General features: G+C 39.2%; 1 protein-coding gene across 9 annotated transcripts in view; it reads right to left on the bottom strand.

Annotated features, from left to right (window-relative positions):
* Positions 1–1,541: 1,541 nt before the first annotated feature.
* The window catches only part of R3HDM1 (R3H domain containing 1), a 162,788-nt gene continuing 144,988 nt past the window's right edge, over positions 1,542–19,341 (bottom strand). For 5 of the 9 annotated variants that reach the window (XM_040228513.1, XM_040228509.1, XM_040228510.1 and 2 more), the window contains 6 exons: positions 9,236–9,339; positions 7,151–7,320; positions 5,684–5,828; positions 4,187–4,269; positions 3,775–3,859; positions 1,577–2,887 (listed from right to left, as the gene is read on the bottom strand). In XM_040228513.1, the coding sequence (XP_040084447.1) occupies positions 2,526–2,887; positions 3,775–3,859; positions 4,187–4,269; positions 5,684–5,828; positions 7,151–7,320; positions 9,236–9,339 (949 nt within the window). In that variant the 3' untranslated portion in view covers positions 1,577–2,525. Of the gene's footprint in view, positions 2,888–3,774; positions 3,860–4,186; positions 4,270–5,683; positions 5,829–7,150; positions 7,321–9,235; positions 9,340–19,341 lie in introns of all 9 variants that reach the window. The other 4 variants (XM_040228507.1, XM_040228511.1, XM_040228512.1 and 1 more) reach the window with 2 other exon arrangements.

Raw genomic sequence — 19,341 nt, 5'->3', positions numbered from 1 at the left:
AAATTCTAAAGAAGCAAGTATTATGCTTGTGAAAAGAATTCAGTATCTTTGGACACAATTGAGAATGATTATGAAAATTATGTGCCATTTGCCCTTATATTGGAAAAGGTGTTCAATTAGTTGACTCTCATCAACAGGCCACTTAAAATACGTTCACATTAAAGTTTCAAGGCCAATTTTAAAGCTAATCATTACAGTTGTTTTTTAACGGCAGGCTGCTTGGTTTCAGGGACCTGTGATTGTCTGGGGACAGGGGTAGGGAGATGGTGGTGGTGAAGGTTCAGAGCTGACTTCACAACAGCTTCAGCTCTGCCTTCCTCTGGGCAGTCTTCAACTCCCAGAAATCAAGTAAATCAAGTGTCTAGAGCAAAACTTTAGATTTAATGTACAGCATGATGACCTCAGTCATTAATACTGCTTTGTATATTTAAAAGTTGCTAAACAGATCTTAGAAATTCTCATCACAAGAAAAAAAATTATAACTGTGTGATGAATGTTAACTAGACTTACTGCGATTAACATCTTGCAATATATATATCAGATTGTTACGTCATGTCTAAAATGAATAATGTCAATTATATCTCAGTTAAAATAACCCCTCACTTTACCAGGATTTCTACAGCAAAAGTTAAAAGAGAATATTCAGAGAACTGAAATAAATCACAGGATTGTAGTTTTGTCTCCACCTCCATGATGAAATAATTCCTGCTGCAGTGTTGGCCCTAATTATGTATCCTCTCCACCTGTGACATTCTACAGTCAAGAATTTAAAAATTCAACAGTCCTTGGAAGTGAGTGATTTCCACAGTGCTCCTTCCTACTTCTTTCTCTGTGTCTGGCACCTTAATCTGACTTGGTTGAGAGGCAGCTCCCACTTCTGCTTTCAGGAGCACAAGATCCATAATCGCAACACACCAGCTTGTGTGTGTGTGCAGGGGGGCGGTGGATTTGGGATTCCCTGGGACAAAGCAGGGCTTTGCAGATGCTCTAGAAGGAGAGAACATCTGCACCAGTCTGGTAACACCTATTGCTCTTGAGCTGCAAAAAGTAAACCCCTAGTCTGGGCTGGAAGCCAGCCAGGCTCCAGGCAACCTGCAGATGGCAGAAACCCTTCCCCTCGCCCCCATTTTGGGTTTCCTAGCAGTTTGATTCTGCTGGGCTGACAAGTGGGGAAAGCTTTCTATAAAGAACTTGAGCTAAACTGGACAACTGGGTGCTCAAAACATCAGCTAAAACCACAAATTCTTTATCTATAAACAATCATAATGTTGTTTTCAGCTGTCTCACTATATATTCATTCATTTTCACAATTGTCTACAACTGACTGGTATTAACTTATGAGAGGACAAAATTACATGAGTTATACCCACAAAAAACACTCCCATAGAGAAACTGATGCTTTGTAGAATATTTGTAAAGTGAGGGGATTTAATGTCTTTCATCTTCCCCAAGTCTGAAAATGAAATCTTCAAGATAGGTTACGTCTTCAGGACTGACTCTCATTTAAAAAGGTGATTTTAACTTACAAAAGACAAAGTGGGTATATATTTGTAAACATTTATTCTTTTGAACTGAAAAAGGCTTGCATCAGCACACATTGTACAGCCTTGCAAATTGAAAAAAAGGTTCCTTGTTCATAAGTGCAATGAATCTTTGATGTCCAGTGATCCGCTGCAAACAATGAAAACACATTTTAAACCACTTAAGAAGTTTCCAGCACTCATCAAATGCATTTCCTCAGGTGACCAAAAAAAAAAAAAAAATCCACAAGGAAAGGAATGCAAATAAGTGGCATTTAGTTATCGGAGGGACACTTAGAAAAAAAAAGTGGAAGTATTTTCCTGCCTAGAATGATTCTTATTTCCCTTTGAATCTAAGTGGTTTGATTAAAAAGTGTTAAGAACATAATTTACTTGACAGTGTTCATATGACCTAAGTGAATAAGGAAAGGACCCTATGAGGGAATTCTTTATTTTCTGGAAATTGTTTGTGTTTAGAGATACAGGGGAAGAGCAATCTTTTGTTTGTGAGCTCTCCTTAGTCACCTACTGGGCCCCCCAAAAGACAGTATGTAGTTTTAACTTGGCTACTCCACTCCTGCATTCTTATTCCCCCAAATTCTATGTCGGGTCACACTGTGCTGGCTGCAAAAAAGAAATACAGGTTGCAACTGGTGGTACTCATTTTGAAGAATAATTTGCTGTACAATAGAGCTTTGGATCTGATACAAGAATTCAGAAATATAAAACAAAATAACTATAAAAGTTAGGAGGCATTTGAACAGCATTTCCTCAGAAAAAGCTGCTAACTCTGTATCATTCTGATGTGGATTCCTACAGTCATTTGGGGTGAAATGTGTGTTTTTCCCCTCTTTGCTGGATCACCGGCCTGTCTTCAGAAGTTGTAACGCCATGACCACACATCCTAGGAGTCTCTATCATGTTAACAGAAGCTCCTGATACCAAGCCAGTTAAAGATGGGTGATGATGGGGGGAATCACAAAGGCCAAGGGTCTGAGGTGGCTGTTACTGAGAACTTGCCCTTTCCAAAATGTGAAAGTCATAGTGCTTCTTGCTTGTTCTCAGCTTAAACTTGTTAACCGAGTTAATTTGTTTCTTCAATGCATTCTGCGCAGCGGAGATGGAGGGGAATGTGGCTAGGACAGTGTACGTGGAGGCCAAGTCACTGGGTTTCGAGCGTTCGGGGTTGACAGTGCTGTCGCCACTGCCACAGCAGAGCGGGTGGCGACGCATTTGGGGCTGGGACTGAGGGTCCCGGAGCCACCGGATCTTGGCGCCAATTTTAAAGAGTTCCCCAAAGAGCTTCTCGGCTTCCATGCGAGTTATTCCATCTGGGAGTTCAGTAATTTCCAAGACCTTCCCAACAACTAGAATGGAAAAGGTAGAGAATTAATCCCTGTTACCAAGAGGTGGGAAGAATGTACTGCAGACTCAAATGACACAGGAAATGAACACAATTTTCTGAAACCATTCAAATCCACAAAGTTATACTTGGTATGGCCATCTTCTAAATATTTCTTACTTACCCCCAAGCAAGGGGTGCATGCCAAGGCCCATGCCACCGGCCACACTCACAGCCTCACATACAAAATGCAGCCTGTGCAGTGGCTTTTTCAGACTAGGTGTGTGATCCTGGGTACAGTTTCCTGAACTGCAAATTCCCATTGTCAAATTCTACGTTATCTTCAGTTTTTACTTTTTGGCTGTGTCGTGAGGCACGTGGGATCTTAGTTCCCTGATGGGGGATGGGACCCATGCCTCCAGCACTGGAGAAGTGCAGCCTTAACCACTGGACCACAAGGGAAGTATTCTGTATGTTATCTTTAAAACCGCACTTGCCCTAACAAACCCAAGGGTACTGAATAGAAAGTTAACGTACAGACTTGAAAGCCCTCTGCCATAGAAAGGTGTATTTGTTCTTCAGATTATACTGCCTGAAGGGTGTAAAGAATACTTCCTTTCTCAAAGAATAAAGGGGCAATGCATTTCATTCTACCTGTTCCTCTCTCACATCTCTTTTGAATCCCTTTGGTCCCTGCACTCCTCCTAAACCTACCTTTGTTTCAGTACTCCCAAACCCAAAATGAGACAGAATTAAAAGAACATTTAAGAAGCCTGCCTTATAGACAGCATAATTGTCTAAGACTTTGTGTAGGATTCTAGACAAGGAAAACCCACTTCTGTGGTGTGGCAGTTTTAGACTCTCAGGCCAACAGTTTATAGAAGCACATCTGGATGCCTCTTGGGGACACACCTGCTTCTCCTGCACCCAGGTCGGTGGATGCAGCTTTTTTGGCTTGTTTCCTTCCTCGGTTGCCATGCCTGTTGCCAGATTGACCCTGAAAATCCACAAACATGAGAAATAAGGTTGATGCTGCTGCTAAATATAATTGCAGTGTCTGACCACTTAACACTAACTGCATTCAGTCTGGGGTTTGTACTTTAGAAGAAAAAAAAAAAACCACCTCCAGGCCTTCTGAATTCTGCCTCAGTGGCAGTAGAACTTTGGCCCATCACTTGCTGTCAGTCTTTTCTAAGTAATGGCACCCAATGCCTCCTGCCGCCCGCCCCCAACCCCTCATATCTGGACTGTGCTGGGAACTGATGCTCCTACCACTTTCTCCCTCACTCTGCTCTCAGTAGGGCCAGGGCAGCAGCTCTCACACCTGTTGGGCTGGAATGTGTCCGTGCAGAACAGCAGGAGGGTTGTACTGCAGGGTCTGGCCAAGTAACGGGTATCTGGCATCTCCTGAAAGTTAATAAAAAATCACTTTCACATTTTCCTTTATTTGGGTACAAAGTACTTCACAGAGTTTTCTCAACTGTCTCAGGAGGAGAGAGGGAACATATTCTACCAAATAGAATAAAAAAGTGGAGGCACTGACATCTTTTTTTAAAAAATTAAAAGCCTCCAAATATCCTTCAAAGAGCTGGGGTAAACTTCTGCAAGCAGGAGGGACTAACAACAACAGTTATGAAGGAGGTGAAGTGGGAGGAGCTGGTAGACAAGTTAGCATGGAGAGAAACTTCTCTGTAAACCTTAACATTCTATGTGAAATCCTCCAAGGAACTATGAGAACTCATTCCACCCATCTGAGATACTAAAATCCACATTTTCTCTGATGGTTAAAAGTGAACAGAACATACATTCAGGGGACAAAAGAAACCTTGAAAAAACATGAAGCTCTCTATCTCCCCCAAATCATTATTAATTACTATAAATATATTTTCTTTCACACCTTAGTGCCTAGAGTCATCCCATGGAAAGCGCTTCACACATGCTGACTGCAAAAGTTTTGTCTGTAATGTTTTCATTTATTGTAGTCTCATTTTAACATAAGTCCCCAAATGCAGCACATTCAGTGTCTGGAGGAGGCTTATGGGTGGGTGCTAAGGGAGCATCTTCAGGAAATCATACAGTGCTTCTCCTGACAGTTTCCTAACAGAGACAAGCAAGGCGTGAGCCTCTTGCCACTGTGTGGAGCTCTTTTCTGATGAACACTGTCAGGGTGCTTGGGCAGCTCCCTGGCAGAACACACCCACGACATACTTGCTCCTTCCTAAACACTAGCTGAAGGGCAGATACAACAAGAAGGTTTAGCACCGAGACCAGAGACACAATTTTAAGCATGAAGAGGGAGTGAAGTGGTATTTCATTGAGATTTTAATACTACTTTCCCTAATGAATGATGTTGAACACCTTTTCAAGGGCTTAATGGACATCTGTTTGTCTTCCTTTTTGAAATTACCATACAACTTGTTCTTAAAAATTCAGATACTACTTTCCTTTTTAATGATTCTTTATGACATTATTATTATTTTTAAAATATTTACTTATATATTTTCTTGGCTGTGCCAGGGTTTACTTAGTTGTGACACTTGGGATCTTAGTTCCCCAACCAGGGATCAAACCTGTGATGCCTACAGAGGGAGTGTAGAGTCTTAACCAGTGTACTGCCAGGAAAGTACCATTAATTAATTATTAATTGTGATGAAACATTAAGGTTAGGAGAGAAAATGGTAACAAACAAAAATGCCCGAGGAAGGTGAAAATGCAGTCCTTTGGAAAAGGGAAGGAGCAGTATCAGGTAAATTACAAATTGATGGGGAGTGAATGGATGTCTTAAAATTCTCTGAGGCTGTGACTAGCTTTCTGCACTTACCTTGCCCAGAGACAAAAGGTCTAGAAAACTGGGGTATGATGGCAAGTGGTGGTCCAGAGGGACGGACAGTTTTCAGGGTAGACAGCTGAGCTGGTGCTGGTGACTGAGCTGGTGAAATAATAGGACTACTGAGTTGAGGACTGTGCTGCAATTATATCAAGAAAACAGGTCAACATTTTAGTCAGGGTTTTTGAAGAGTTCCTTTTGGACAGAAATTTTTATGCTTTCTGATTACAAATATGTACACATTACATTATAATAGGTACTTGTTATTTAAGAAATTAAAACAGTACAGAAATTTATAATTTCCAATTCCCAAGGATAAACACTAGTAACACTGTTTCTATGCATATGTATCCATATATCTGCTTTACAAAAATGGAAACAGACTATACATCTTATTTTTGAATTTTACTTTTGTACTTTTAAAATAGTATTGTAGATACTTTTCCATTAGAAAATATACACTATACACCATAGTGGTAGAATTTTACTAGCTTTTAAAATTGTCCGTGTACTTAACTGAGAGTTTTTTTCCCTAGTATGGCTTCATATTACTGTTTAGTATTATACTTTCATTTCCCTCTGCAGTGGCTCCTTTGAGAATTTCTGGTAGGGCAGGTCTCAAATTCTGTTCATCTAGAAAATTTTAATTTCTCCCTCACTTCTAAAGAACAGTTTTACTAGATGTAAAATTCTTGGTTGACAGTTTATTTTTTTTAAAGTTTAGCACTTTGAATATATTTATTCACTTTTTGCCCCAAAATGTCTTTTGACTGGTATTCAAGGAAGATCCCCATACATTGCATCTGATTGTTAGAACTCGAGTCTTTAAATTTATAATAGACTCATCCTTCAATTCAAAATGCCATTTGTTTGTTAAAGAAATAGGCAATTTGTCCAATAAAATATCTGTGGTACCTATAAACTGTTTTTTATTTTCTTCCTGTATTTTCTGTAAAGTAATAGCTAGACTCAGGCTTGATTAGATTCAGGTACAATTTTCTTTGGCCGCCCAGGCATGGCTTATGGATTCCTTAGTTTCTTGACCAGAGATGGAACCTGGGCCCACTTTAATTGACACTACAATCGATCAGTTGCTTCAAGTGTTGTTTGCCTAATCTACCTATTTGAAAGCTTCTCATAAAACTTTTCCTGATGTTTTTGATGTTTCTTTGTTCATTACTTTAATAGGATTCCAAAATATTGCTTTTAAAATTCTATCAGTGTTTTTAGATTAACTGATTGCATTTCTTCTATGATGAAGAGCCTTCCCTCATCAACCTTCTGGTTACAGTAAAATGCAGTTCATATGGGAAAGGCAAGATAGCAACTTAATTCATTTTCTTTAATAAAATTCAGATCTAGTTTATCTTCTTAATTTCTAAATTAAATGTTTAATTATGCAAACACTGGGAAACAGTGTTGAAAGTTTTAAAATTAAAATAGACCAAAGAAGCATCTTACCTGAACAATATTGTCTACACTACTAAATTCCACACACTTCTGTCCTCTCTGGTGATCACAGTAATACTTGTTCTGCTTCCACTGTGGGGGTGAATGGGCACGAGACTGCGGATTGTTTGGTAGGCTGAGCTGCATCATCACCATTCCGCCACCAGGTGGAGGTGGCGCTACTGAAAATCAGAATTGGGACCCAGCAGTTGGCACACTTTAGCAAATGGCTAGTTTCTTTAAACACCAAGATAATGACAATACTTTTATATCTGACAAAAATTTTATTGTTATTTATGTAAGCCAGATTTAAGCTCTGATGCTTCATAGAAGTGTTGTGTGTTTAAAAAAACATTGAAATTGACTCTGTAGACCTAAATATCACACTTATCCTAAACATAATAGGTCAGGAACGTCCAATTATCTAAAAGACCTAGTAGAGAGTAGCACAATTGTGATATGACCTATAAAAGTACTTAATTTTTAAAGTAAATTCATTTTCAAATAAGCATTATTCTAAATACATAAAGGAAAACTGGGAAAAAGAAGTACCCTACAGAAATTTTGATATATGGTAAAAAGACATCTTTTGAGTGACTCACTTTCATGTGGTAGGGAAAAGTTTGGCATATGGGATTCAGAAAGCATAATTTCAGTGCTCTGAAATGTCCTATGACTCAGAGAAAATCATTTACCCTCTTTTATTGTATTTTCTCATTTGAAAATGGCTAGGAAGACCACGGTGGCTGACTTTAAAAGAGCTGAAATAATCACATGAACAACCACTGATAGCTGATTTATTCCTGTTGTGGCATCAGTACTGCAGCACCGCTAGCATTAGGAATGTGACTGCCACTCACCATTTCAGTGTGAGGTAAGGTACCCGGGGCCTGCCTCCAGGACCACTGTTTGCACTGCAGGAACCGTATTGGTAATTTCCAGTTCCTCAGAATTAGCACCAACCTGACCTGGCTAGGCACACCACAGAAGGGCTGACTGCTTAGGAGTATCTCAAGGTTCTCCTTGGCCACAGCAGCCCATATTGATGCAGCCATTATTAGTCATATATTTGATAACCATCTATTTCTCTGTTTCTTTGAGAGATTACATATGTCAACAGATCATTACAATAAAATATGGTCTTAAGATAAAGGATTGTTTAAGAAACTAAGGAAGCAGAGAAAACAAAGCAACAAACTCAGTTTTAAGGACTGAGCAAGACTTTGCAGAAGACGATTTCTGAGTCAAATTGGATGCTGGAGCGGCACAACAGGAGGAGGGAAGAACAGGTGCAAAAGTATCTTTGGCATGAAAAAGCATAGTGCATTCTAGAAATAGAGTTCTGAGGGTTAATTACCAGGGAGTGGAAATGGAGAATCTATGCAAATTTTTAATTCAGAGGAATGACATGAAGAGACATCTGTTTCAGGACGATAATTCGTGAACTGTGTATGTATGTGTGTACGTGTTGGGGAGGAGGAAGGCTGGGTATGCGGACAACATAAAAGAAGCAAAAGTAGAAGCAGTGAAGAAGGAAAGAAGGTAACAGATTTGAGGAAATGGTGACAGCCTAAGTGTCAAAGAGGAGAACAGAAGAGAGTTAGGATTTTGAAATCTGTATTGGTCCCGATACGGAAGGTGAAGAAAGGGATGAAAAGGGAGAAATATTAAATCTAAAGTGCCTCTGACATATTCCTGGTTAGGAAATGTCCAATAGGCAGTTGGCTATGTGGTCTTGTCATGGAAGAAACAAATTTGGGAGACAGTGGCAAAAAGCCAAGGTTGAAGCTTGGGAAGTGGTTGAATTTCCAAGGAAGAATCCAAAGAGTAATGAAAGAGAGAATATCAGTAATAATGAGGCAGGCAGGAAGGAGAGCCTGAGGAGAAACAGAGAGCAGGGGTACTGGTAGCAGGGGAAAAGGAAGAAGTGGACTGAACCTGTTAAATCTGACTTCTCATGTGCCCTGAATATCCTGGGCATATCTCAGCACCTAACAAGTTGAAAACCTTTTTCTTAGAAATGTCCAAGGAACTTATTTCTCAAATGGACAAACCATCTCTGCCACCTACCCCCTGGCCCCAATTATCTATTCATACCTGCACACTGGTGGCCTTGGAGCTGCTGGGAATTGCATGGTGAAGTAGTTCGAGGAAACTGTACTTGTTCTGATCCTGGATGTTGCAAGTAACCTACTGATGAGCTATGGGGAAAAAAATAAAACAAATACAAAATCACAGCACAATGAGATGCAGATAACTGTAAAGACTCTTTGAATGAATAGTCCTGTAAATTTGTTAAAAATAAATTATTTTTCAAGTAGTAAACTTAGTACAAGTCAAATTAACTCTTTTATAAATTGTGAGTTATATGTAATTACTTTTTGAATAAAAATCAGTTTTTATAACACAGATATAAAAAAAACCTGCTGATTTTATTGCTCTTATTCTTTAAAACTTATTCTAAATAGGGTTTTTGTACTGTTCAAATAATTATTTTAAAAAGAAAAAACTCACTAATTTTACAAAATAAAAAAGTACTTTATTTGACTCTCACTAAGCTGTATTTTGGAGAAGGCAATGGCACCCCACTCCAGCACTCTTGCCTGGAAAATCCCATGGACGGAGGAGCCTGATGGGCCGAAGTCCATGGGGTCGCTAAGAGTCGGACACGACTGAGCGACTTCCCTTTCACTTTTCACTTTTATGCACTGGAGAAGGAAACGGCAACCCACTCCAGTGTTCTTGCCTGGAAAATCCCAGGGACGGGGGAGCCTCATGGGCTGCCATCTATGGGGTCGCACAGAGTTGGACACGACTGAGGCGACTTAGCAGCAGTAGCAGCAAGCTATATTTTAGAAAAGAAAATATGCAGTTGGACAATGATGAGACAGAAAAAAGATTTTATTCCTTAAAAAATGTAATATATAAGGAATAAAATTAAACACTAGAACATGATTCTGACATTTTAATATAAATACTGACAAAAATAAAAGGCTATTATTGTAAAATGTCTTTAAGGTTTTCCCTGTTTAGCAATTTTTTGGGAAAAAACTGAAACTCATAGAGCAATATTGTGAATTCTGAGAATTCTGAAGTAATTAGAAACTATCTTCATTTACTATAAAACCCTGTTACCATCCTTTTTTCATCATTTAAGTCAACTTTCTTCACATAGTATTTTATTTCTTAATATAGCTTTTATCACTTTCTGCATTTACATCTCACATAACTGCATCAAAAATACACATTCAAGCCAACGACTGAATTACAAAGAATACAGGGAGACATATTAACACCATGATGACACAATCAGACTTGTCTTGTAGAGTTGTCCCAGAGCCACTCTACAAGACAAGTGTGTGAAAACATAAGCAGGGGTAGTTGATAATACAAAGACCAATTGGGTATTTGATATAATTAAGAAATTAATTGTTAAATTTTTTAGAATGTGAAATAGTACTCTTAAGCTGCTGCTGCTAAATTGCTTCAGTCGTGTCTGACTCTGTGCAACCCCATAGACAGCAGCCCACCAGGCTCCCCCATCTCTGGGATTCTCCAGGCAAGAATACTGGAGTGGATTGCCATTTCCTTCTCCAATGCATGAAAGTGAAAAGTGAAAGGGAAGTCACTCAGTTGTGTCCGACTCTTAGTGACCCCATGGACTACAGCCCACCAGGCTCCTCCATCCATTGGATTTTCCAGGCAAGAGTACTGAGGTGGGGTGCCATTGCCTTCCCCGACTCTTAAGCTAGGTAGGTTTAAAAAAACCTTTTAGAGATACCTATAATGAAATACTCATAAATGAAATAATACAATACTTTGGTCTATTTTAAAATAACATGAGAGGAAGATGAAGTAGAAGTTTAGATGAAAACAGATTAGTTATTATTAATTAATAAATGCAGAAACTAAGTGATGGTACATGGGGGCTTCAGTGCACTTCTGTTTACATTAATGTATATTTTAAAATGTCTGTAATGAAAAGTTTATAAATGATTCTCTAACTCAGGCTGACAATTCTCCAACTAATAATAATATGTAAAGTTTTACTGTTTTCTGTGGCAGTAACTCAGTGTAGTTCAATAACAATAAGAAAGGAATGTAAAGGGACGAATTCATAAAAAGTGATTTTGGGCCATATGAAAAAATGGAAAAGTAGTACTTTCTAAAACTGATGTTAATTATGATCAGAATGTGCTATGAGTATTAGCCACTTGTAGAAATAATACAGCTCAGGCATAGTTTGTAAAATGTACTGTGACTGGGTCAAATAGAAAGCTACATCACAGGATAGAAGGACTTTAGGTTCTTCTTCCTTCACTGGGATAAAAATCCAATAGGATCTTAAGATCTTAACTATGTTAAAACTACATGAAAGTGAAAGTCGCTCAGTAATGTCTGACTCTTTGCGACCCTGTGGACTATACAGTTCAGGGAATTCTCTAGGCCAGAATACTGGAGTGGGTAGCCTTTCCCTTCTCCAGGGGATCTTCCCTACCCAGGGATCGTGGCCAGGTCTCCCGCACTGCAGGCAGATTCTTTACCAGCTAAGCCACAAGGGAAGCCCAACAATACTGGAGTGGGTAGCCTAACCCTTCTCCAGCAGATCTTCCCCATGCAGGAATTGAACTGGGGCCTCCCGCATTACAGGCGGATTCTTTACCAACTGAGCTATCAGGGAAGCGCTAAAACTACATACAATGAGAAGAAAGATTGAGAGAATGTGATATGAATATGACAACAGAAGTCACCTTAGGGTTGTAGATATATTTGCTGATTCCTGATACTTTATACTTGCTTTCGCATTTTCCAAAAACATGCACGCATTTTATAATCACTAAAAATACCCTATGAAAACTGCTTGAAAGGTTCTACTTTTAAATGTTGTATTAGGGATTCAGTATCAATTAATAATCTGAATCTTCTTCAGATGTCACAGTATGGCCTGTGATCTTCTGAAATATAAACCACCTTCGATTCATCTGAAGGACAGACTTCAGTCAGGTTTGCTCTCTCTGGAAGAAATATTAGCTTTCTGCCATAAAAGCGTTTTGCAATTCAAAGTGATTTCCACTTTATTTATTTTTTATGAAGAGGGTGTCTTATTTAGGACAATATAAATAAGCCCTCAACCAATTTGAATCTGACCAAACTAATATGCTCAATTAATGAAAATGAATGTCAAGGAAAACTTCTGTTGTCCAATATCTGGAGTTTTCCCTTAAATGCAAATGGTCGATTTTTTTAGGTTTTCTGGTTAAATGCTTCTATTCCTAGATGTATTTCATTCATAGCTCACATATTTTCAATCTGAAACAGTGGAAAAAACAAAACTATGTAGACTAAAAAACAGAGAAAATATTAATATTTCAGAGACGAAACAAAAAGGTGTCAGGACATCTAGGATAAGATTGTTGCTTTCACTGAGAACTGAATCCACTTTGTATCCTGGCAGCTAAGACAAACTGTTAAATCCAGAGAATTATAAGACTCTGCCAGGATGATAAAGGAAGCAAATATGTAAGCTTTTGGCAGGTGCTGGATTACAGACATATCATAATTGTATTCTATGATGAATTTAAAGCAAGTAGTTAATTATAGAGGAATGTAGTCTTTTGATAGAGGATATGAAACACAGTTCATATTTTACTGGGTAACTGAGAGGATAAAAGGGAAATCTTGCCCAAAGAGAGGATTACTTCCCTTTAAAAAATAGATGGGATGAAGAAGTACTTGCAGTAAGGGCTAATGTTTTCCTTAAAAACAAACTTGTAGTTTTCAAGTATTTGAATGAGACCACAGGGTCTGCACTGCACACTTTACATAAAAGATGCCTTTGATTTGAGAAATTTATGGGCAGCTATTATCAAACACAATCAAACACAAAGATATCTATAGTGCTTCTGGGTGAATGACTGAGTTTGAAATGGGCCATATTCTCACGAACCCACTAGTATAAACTGGTTCTCATCAAGCACCTATGTTAGTGGACCTATGGATATATCACTTTACTAGCTCACTGAAGTGGCAGAAAACATTCACCAAACAGTAATTTTAGTTTTAGTACAGCTGGTCCTAAGGTGCTCTTTTTGAGAATACCTTAGCTACTTATTAAGTCTGCTCCTACTGTGAGACCGTAACATTGCCACTGGCACTCAGGAAGATGCTAGTACACCTGCTGTGTGATATAGCTGGAGAAGAGGCATCCCATTTCTCAAACAGCTTCATAAAATCTTTTAAAATAATTTCAAAAGATAGGAGGCCAAATAATATAATTTCTTATTTTTTGAACCAAATTTCACCTATTAGAGAGTGACTTCTAGCACATCAGCTTGAGTTTACTCATCTTATCTCCCCACTGAGACTGGTGAAAGCTATTAAAGGTGATAGAAATGATCCTAAGGATGAAAAGCAAAATAGAAACATCTATTCAAGAACATCTATGAAAAGCTGGTAAGAAAGATGAGTCTGGTATTTGAAACAATATCACTCCCTCCTGCTTCTCTCAGTGAAAACAGCCTACTCAAGACCACTGCAGCAAAGAACACAGAGCTTCCTCTCCCCACAACACCCAGAGGGAGGGTTTCTTCCTAAGAGTGGTAGGTCAGCTTTCTCATCCTGCTCCCAGGTACCTGCTGCTGAAGCTAAATCCTGAGTGAATGAAGGTGAGAGACGGGAACTCCTTTTCCTTCACAATCCATGTACAGGACAGAGGATCTACTGTGGGTGTGGTGTGCTGAGAATACTAGGGTTCTGGTCAGATCACCCTTGCCCCATCTCATGAAGTGGTGACTTCATGCCAGTGATCCTCGGCTGTGGTCTCCTCACCCTCCACCAAGTGGTCAGCTTATAGGGTAGGGTGTTATTTCAAGAAAAGCTAATCACTGTCCACACCCCCAGCTTCTGAGCCCTGGCTCAGAGATTCCTGGGGAGAAAACAGGTCATAAAACAGATAGCATCTAATGTTTTCTCAAAAGAATGGTCTTCAATTGTAACAGAGAGGGAAGATGTTCACGCCTACAGGTGCTTTCAAGAACAGTGAAAAGTGAAAGTTGCTCAGTCTTGTCTGACTCTTTGCAATCCCATGGACCCCTGCCTGCCAGGCTCCTCTGTCCATGGAATTCTCCAGACAAGAATACTGGAGTGGGTAGCTGTTCCCTTCAAGAACAGGAGTGGGTGTGATAAAGACAACTGGGAGGAGATATAAGATTCAGGCTAAATTGTAGGCCTGCTAGTTCGTACGGAGGAAATAGGCAAAAATACAGCAGGAATGATCCTTTCTTAGGGCAGAATAAAACCAAATACTGACTACAAAAACTTTTCCTTCAAAGGAGCCAGATTTTGATTGAATTACTTTGTAGAGCAATCTGTGAGTCAGAGCATTCAATTGGAAGCAACAGAGTAGTCAGCTGGCAGTTAGTGGATATTGTCAAGGAAAAAGAGAAACAGAGTCCTAGCAAAACCACTGTGATTCTAGGATGACTGTGAGAATACCCAAAGTAGCTTTCCCTGATTGAGGAACAACATCAGAGGCTGAACATTTGGTGTGCTGGGAAGCTTAAATAGACTTCACTAAAGTAATCCAGTCAGTCAGTGAACTAATTAACAAGTGAACAACAATAACCAGACTGGCTACATTATTTAAGATATCCAATTAAAAAAATTACAAGGTATGCAAATAAACTGGAAAGCATAACCCCTACTTTGGACACAAGCAGGGAACAGAAACTGCCTAAGAGAAAGACTTTTCACATTTATCAGAAAGACCACAGTATAGCCATTATAGACATGTTCACAGAAACAAAGGAAATCATGATTAAGGAAGTAAAGATGGAATGGTGACAAGGTTGCATTAACAAATAGAGAATATTAATAAAAGAGAGAGAAATTATATTCAGTCAGTTCAGTTCAGTCACTCAGTCGTGTCCGACTCTTTGAGACCCCACGAATCGCAAAACGCCAGGCCTCCCTGTCCATCACCATCTCCCGGAGTTCACTCAGACTCACGTCCATCGAGTCCGTGATGCCATCCAGCCATCTCATCCTCTGTCATCCCCTTCTCCTCCTGCCCCCAGTCCCTCCCAGCATCAGAGTCTTTTCCAATGAGTCAACTCTTTGCATGAGGTGGCCAAAGTACTGGAGTTTCAGCTTTAGCATCATTCCTTCCAAAGAAATCCCAGGGTTCATCTCCTTCAGAATGGACTGGTTGGATCTCCTTGCAGTCCAAGGGACTCTCAAGAGTCTTCTCCAACACCACAGTTCAAAAGCATCAATTCTTCGGCACTCAGCCTTCTTCACAGTCCAACTCTCACATCCATACATGACCACAGGAAAAACCATAGCCTTGACTAGACAGACCTTAGTTGGCAAAGTAATGTCTCTGCTTTTGAATATACTATCTAGGTTGGTCATAACTTTTCTTCCAAGGAGTAAGCCTCTTTTAATTTCATGGCTGTGGTCACCATCTGCAGTGATTTTGGAGCCCAAAAAATTAAGTCTGACACTGTTTCCCCATCTATTTCCCATGAAGTGATGGCACCAGATGCCGTGATCTTCGTTTTCTGAATGTTGAGCTTTAAAGCCAACTTTTTCACTCTCCACTTTCACTTTCATCAAGAGGCTTTTTAGTTCCTCTTCCCTTTCTGCCGTAAGGGTGGTGTCATCTGCGTATCTGAGGTTATTGATATTTCTCCCGGCAATCTTGATTCCAGCTTGTGCTTCTTCCAGCCCAGTGTTTCTCATGATGTACTCTGCATATAAGTTAAATAAGCAGGGTGACAACATACAGCCTGGACATACTCCTTTTCCTATTTGGAACCAGTCTGTTGTTCCATGTCCAGTTCTAACTGTTGCTTCCTGACCTGCATACAGATTTCTCAAGAGGGAGGTCAGGCGGTCTAGTATTCCCATCTCTTTCAGAATTTTCCACAGTTTATTGTGATCCGCACAGTCAAAGGCTTTGGCATAGTCAGTAAAGCAGAAAGAGATGTTTTTCTGGAACTCTCTTGCTTTTTTCCATGATCCAGCGGATGTTGGCAATTTGATCTCTGGTTCCTCTGCCTTTTCTAAAACCAGCTTGAACATCTGGAAGTTCACGGTTCACGTATTGCTGAAGCCTGGCTTGGAGAATTTTGAGCATTACTTTACTAGTGTGTGAGATGAGTGCAAGTGTGCTGTAGTTTGAGCATTCTTTGGCATTGCCTTTCTTTGGGATTGGAAAGAAAACTGACCTTTTCCAGTCCTGTGGCCACTGCTGAATTTTCCAGATTTGCTAGCATATTGAGTGCAGCACTCTCACAGCATCATCTTTCAGGATTTGAAATAACTCAACTGGAATTCCATCACCTCTACTCGCTTTGTTCATAGTGATGCTTTCTAAGGCCCACTTGACTTCACATTCCAGGATGTCTGGCTCTAGGTGAGTGATCACACCATCGTGATTATCTGGGTCGTGAAGATCATTTTTGTACAGTTCTTCTTTCTGTGTATTCTTGCCACCTCTTCTTAATATCTTCTGCTTCTGTTAGGTCCATACCATTTCTGTCCTTTATCGAGCCCATCTTTGCATGAAATGTTCCCTTGGTATCTCTAATTTTCTTGAAGAGATCTCTAGTCTTTCCCATTCTGTTGTTTTCCTCTATTTCTTTGCATTGATCTCTGAAGAAGGCTTTCTTATCTCTTCTTGCTATTCTTTGGAACTCTGCATTCAGATACTTACATCTTTCCTTTTCTCCTTTGCTTTTCGCCTCTCTTCTTTTCACAGCTATTTGTAAGGCTTTCCCAGACAGCCATTTTGCTTTTTTGCATTTCTTTTCCATGGGGATGGTCTTGATCCCTGTCTCCTGTACAATGTCATGAACCTCATTCCATAGTTCATCAGACACTCTGTCTATCAGATCTAGTCCCTTAAATCTATTTCTCACTTCCACTGTATAATCATAAGAGATTTGATTTAGGTCATACCTGAATGGTCTAGTGGTTTTCCCTACTTTCTTCAACTTAAGTCTGAATTTGGCAATAAGGAGTTTATGATCTGAGCTACAGTCAGCTCCTGGTCTTGTTTTTGTTGACTGTATAGAGCTTCTCCATCTTTGGCTGCAAAGAATATAATCAATCTGACTTCGGTGTTGACCATCTGGTGATGTCCATGTGTAGTCTTCTCTTGTGTTGTTGGAAGAGGGTGTTTGCTATGACCAGTGCATTTTCTTGGCAAAACTATTAGTCTTTGCCCTGCTTCATTCCATATTCCAAGGTCAAATTTGCCTGTTACTCCAGGTGTTTCTGGACTTCCTACTTTTGCATTTCAGTCCCCTATAATGAAAAGGACATTATTTTTGGGTGTTAGTTCTAAAAGGTCTTGTAGGTCTTCATAGAACCATTCAACTTCAGCTTCTTCAGCGTTACTTGTTGGGGCATAGACTTGGATTACTCTGATACTGAATGGTTTGCCTTGGAAACGAACAGAGATCATTCTGTCATTTTTGAGACTGCATCCAAGTACTGCATTTCGGACTCTTTTGTTAACCATGATGGCTACTCTATTTCTTCTAAGGATTCCTGCTCGCAGTAGTAGATATAATGGTCATCTGAGTTAAATTCACCCATTCCAGTCCATTTTATATTATATTAAAAGGTACCAAATGGAAATTATGGAGTTAAAAAACTGCTAAAATATAAAATTCACTAGAAAGGCCCAGCAGCAGATGTTAATTGGCAGAAGAAAGAATAAATGAACTTGGAGACAGACTGAAAGATTACACAAGGTAAAGAACAGAGAGAAATAAGGACACAGAAAAAAGAGCTCCAGAGAAATGTGGGGCATTGTTAAACTAACACACATATAATGGGGATTATCAGAGATGGGAGCAGAAAAGATATTGCAAGAAAAAATGGCTGAAAACAGCTCAAATTTATTGAAAACAAACAAACAAACAAACAAACAATGACCTATTCATCCAGGATCCTGAAAAAGCTTTTAGCAGAATAAATGCAGAGACCCAAAGAGATACCACAGTAAAAATACTGAAAGTCAAAGACAAGCAGTATAAGAAAAATGATTAGTTATTTATAATATAACCCCAGTAAGATTTACAGCTGACCTCTAAGCAAACACAATGAAAGTCAGAAGGCTGTGGGATAACATACTCAAAATGGTCAAGGAAAAATACCTGTCAGCAAAGATTCTTAAATTCAGTAAAACTACTTTCTAAAATAAAGGCAATACAAAGACTGTAAGTAAAAACTGAGAATTTGTTGCTGGCACACCTTACAGTAGGCACTAACTAGAATAAATACAGAAAGTACAGTATTATGGTCTTAATGTTTGCATCTCCCAGATTCATATGTTGAAGCCCTAACCTAATACAATGGTATTTGGAAATGGGGCCATGGAGAGGTAACTAGGGTTAGAGGAGGTCATGTGGGTGTGGCCCTGGTCCAATGGGATTAGTGCTCTTACAAGAAGACATCAGAGAGCTTGTTCTCCTTCTGCTTGAACACACTGAAGAAACACCAAATGAGCCCACAATGAGAAAGTGGCCATCTGCAAATCAAGGGAAGAGCCTTCAGCATGTATCAACCCTTCTGGTACCTTGATCTTGGACTTTCAGTATCCAGAACAATGAGAAAATAAATTTCTGTTGTTTATGCCACCTAGTCTACAATATTTCATTGTGGCAGCTTGAATAAACTAACACAACCAAGTACAGGTATTCATGTACTTGGAAAGATAGCAGAAATGAACATTTTCCCTTTTTTTCTGATTTAAGAAGTAAATGTATAAAATAATATGTACATAATGCAATGTCAGACCTATAACATATAGAAATGTAACATATGTGCCAATAATAGCACAAAGGATGTGGATAGGAACAAAGCTGTATGGGCTAAGAAAATGCCTACTGATGGTAAGGTAGTTACCATTATAACAATGTATTGTGTTTGTAACATTAATATAATATGCATAACAAGAATATCAGGAGAAGTAGGGGAAAAGAGTAGTCATGTAGGAGTAACTTTTCTCTATTTCACTAGAATTAAGCTAGCATAAATCAGAAGCTGACTGGATAAGTTAAGACACATGATAAATCCTAGAAAAAACACTAAAAACAACCCCCTCTAGACAGAGGAAATAAATAACAAAAGCAAAATGGCAGACATAGGCAAGTACATCAGTAATAACATTAAATGTGAATGCATTAAAC

This window comes from Oryx dammah, unplaced genomic scaffold (genome assembly GCF_014754425.2).
Source record: "Oryx dammah isolate SB20612 unplaced genomic scaffold, SCBI_Odam_1.1 HiC_scaffold_27, whole genome shotgun sequence".
Lineage (NCBI taxonomy): Eukaryota > Metazoa > Chordata > Mammalia > Artiodactyla > Bovidae > Oryx > Oryx dammah.
Note: the sequence above shows the minus strand (reverse complement) of the source record. Positions and strands in the feature narration are given on the sequence as shown.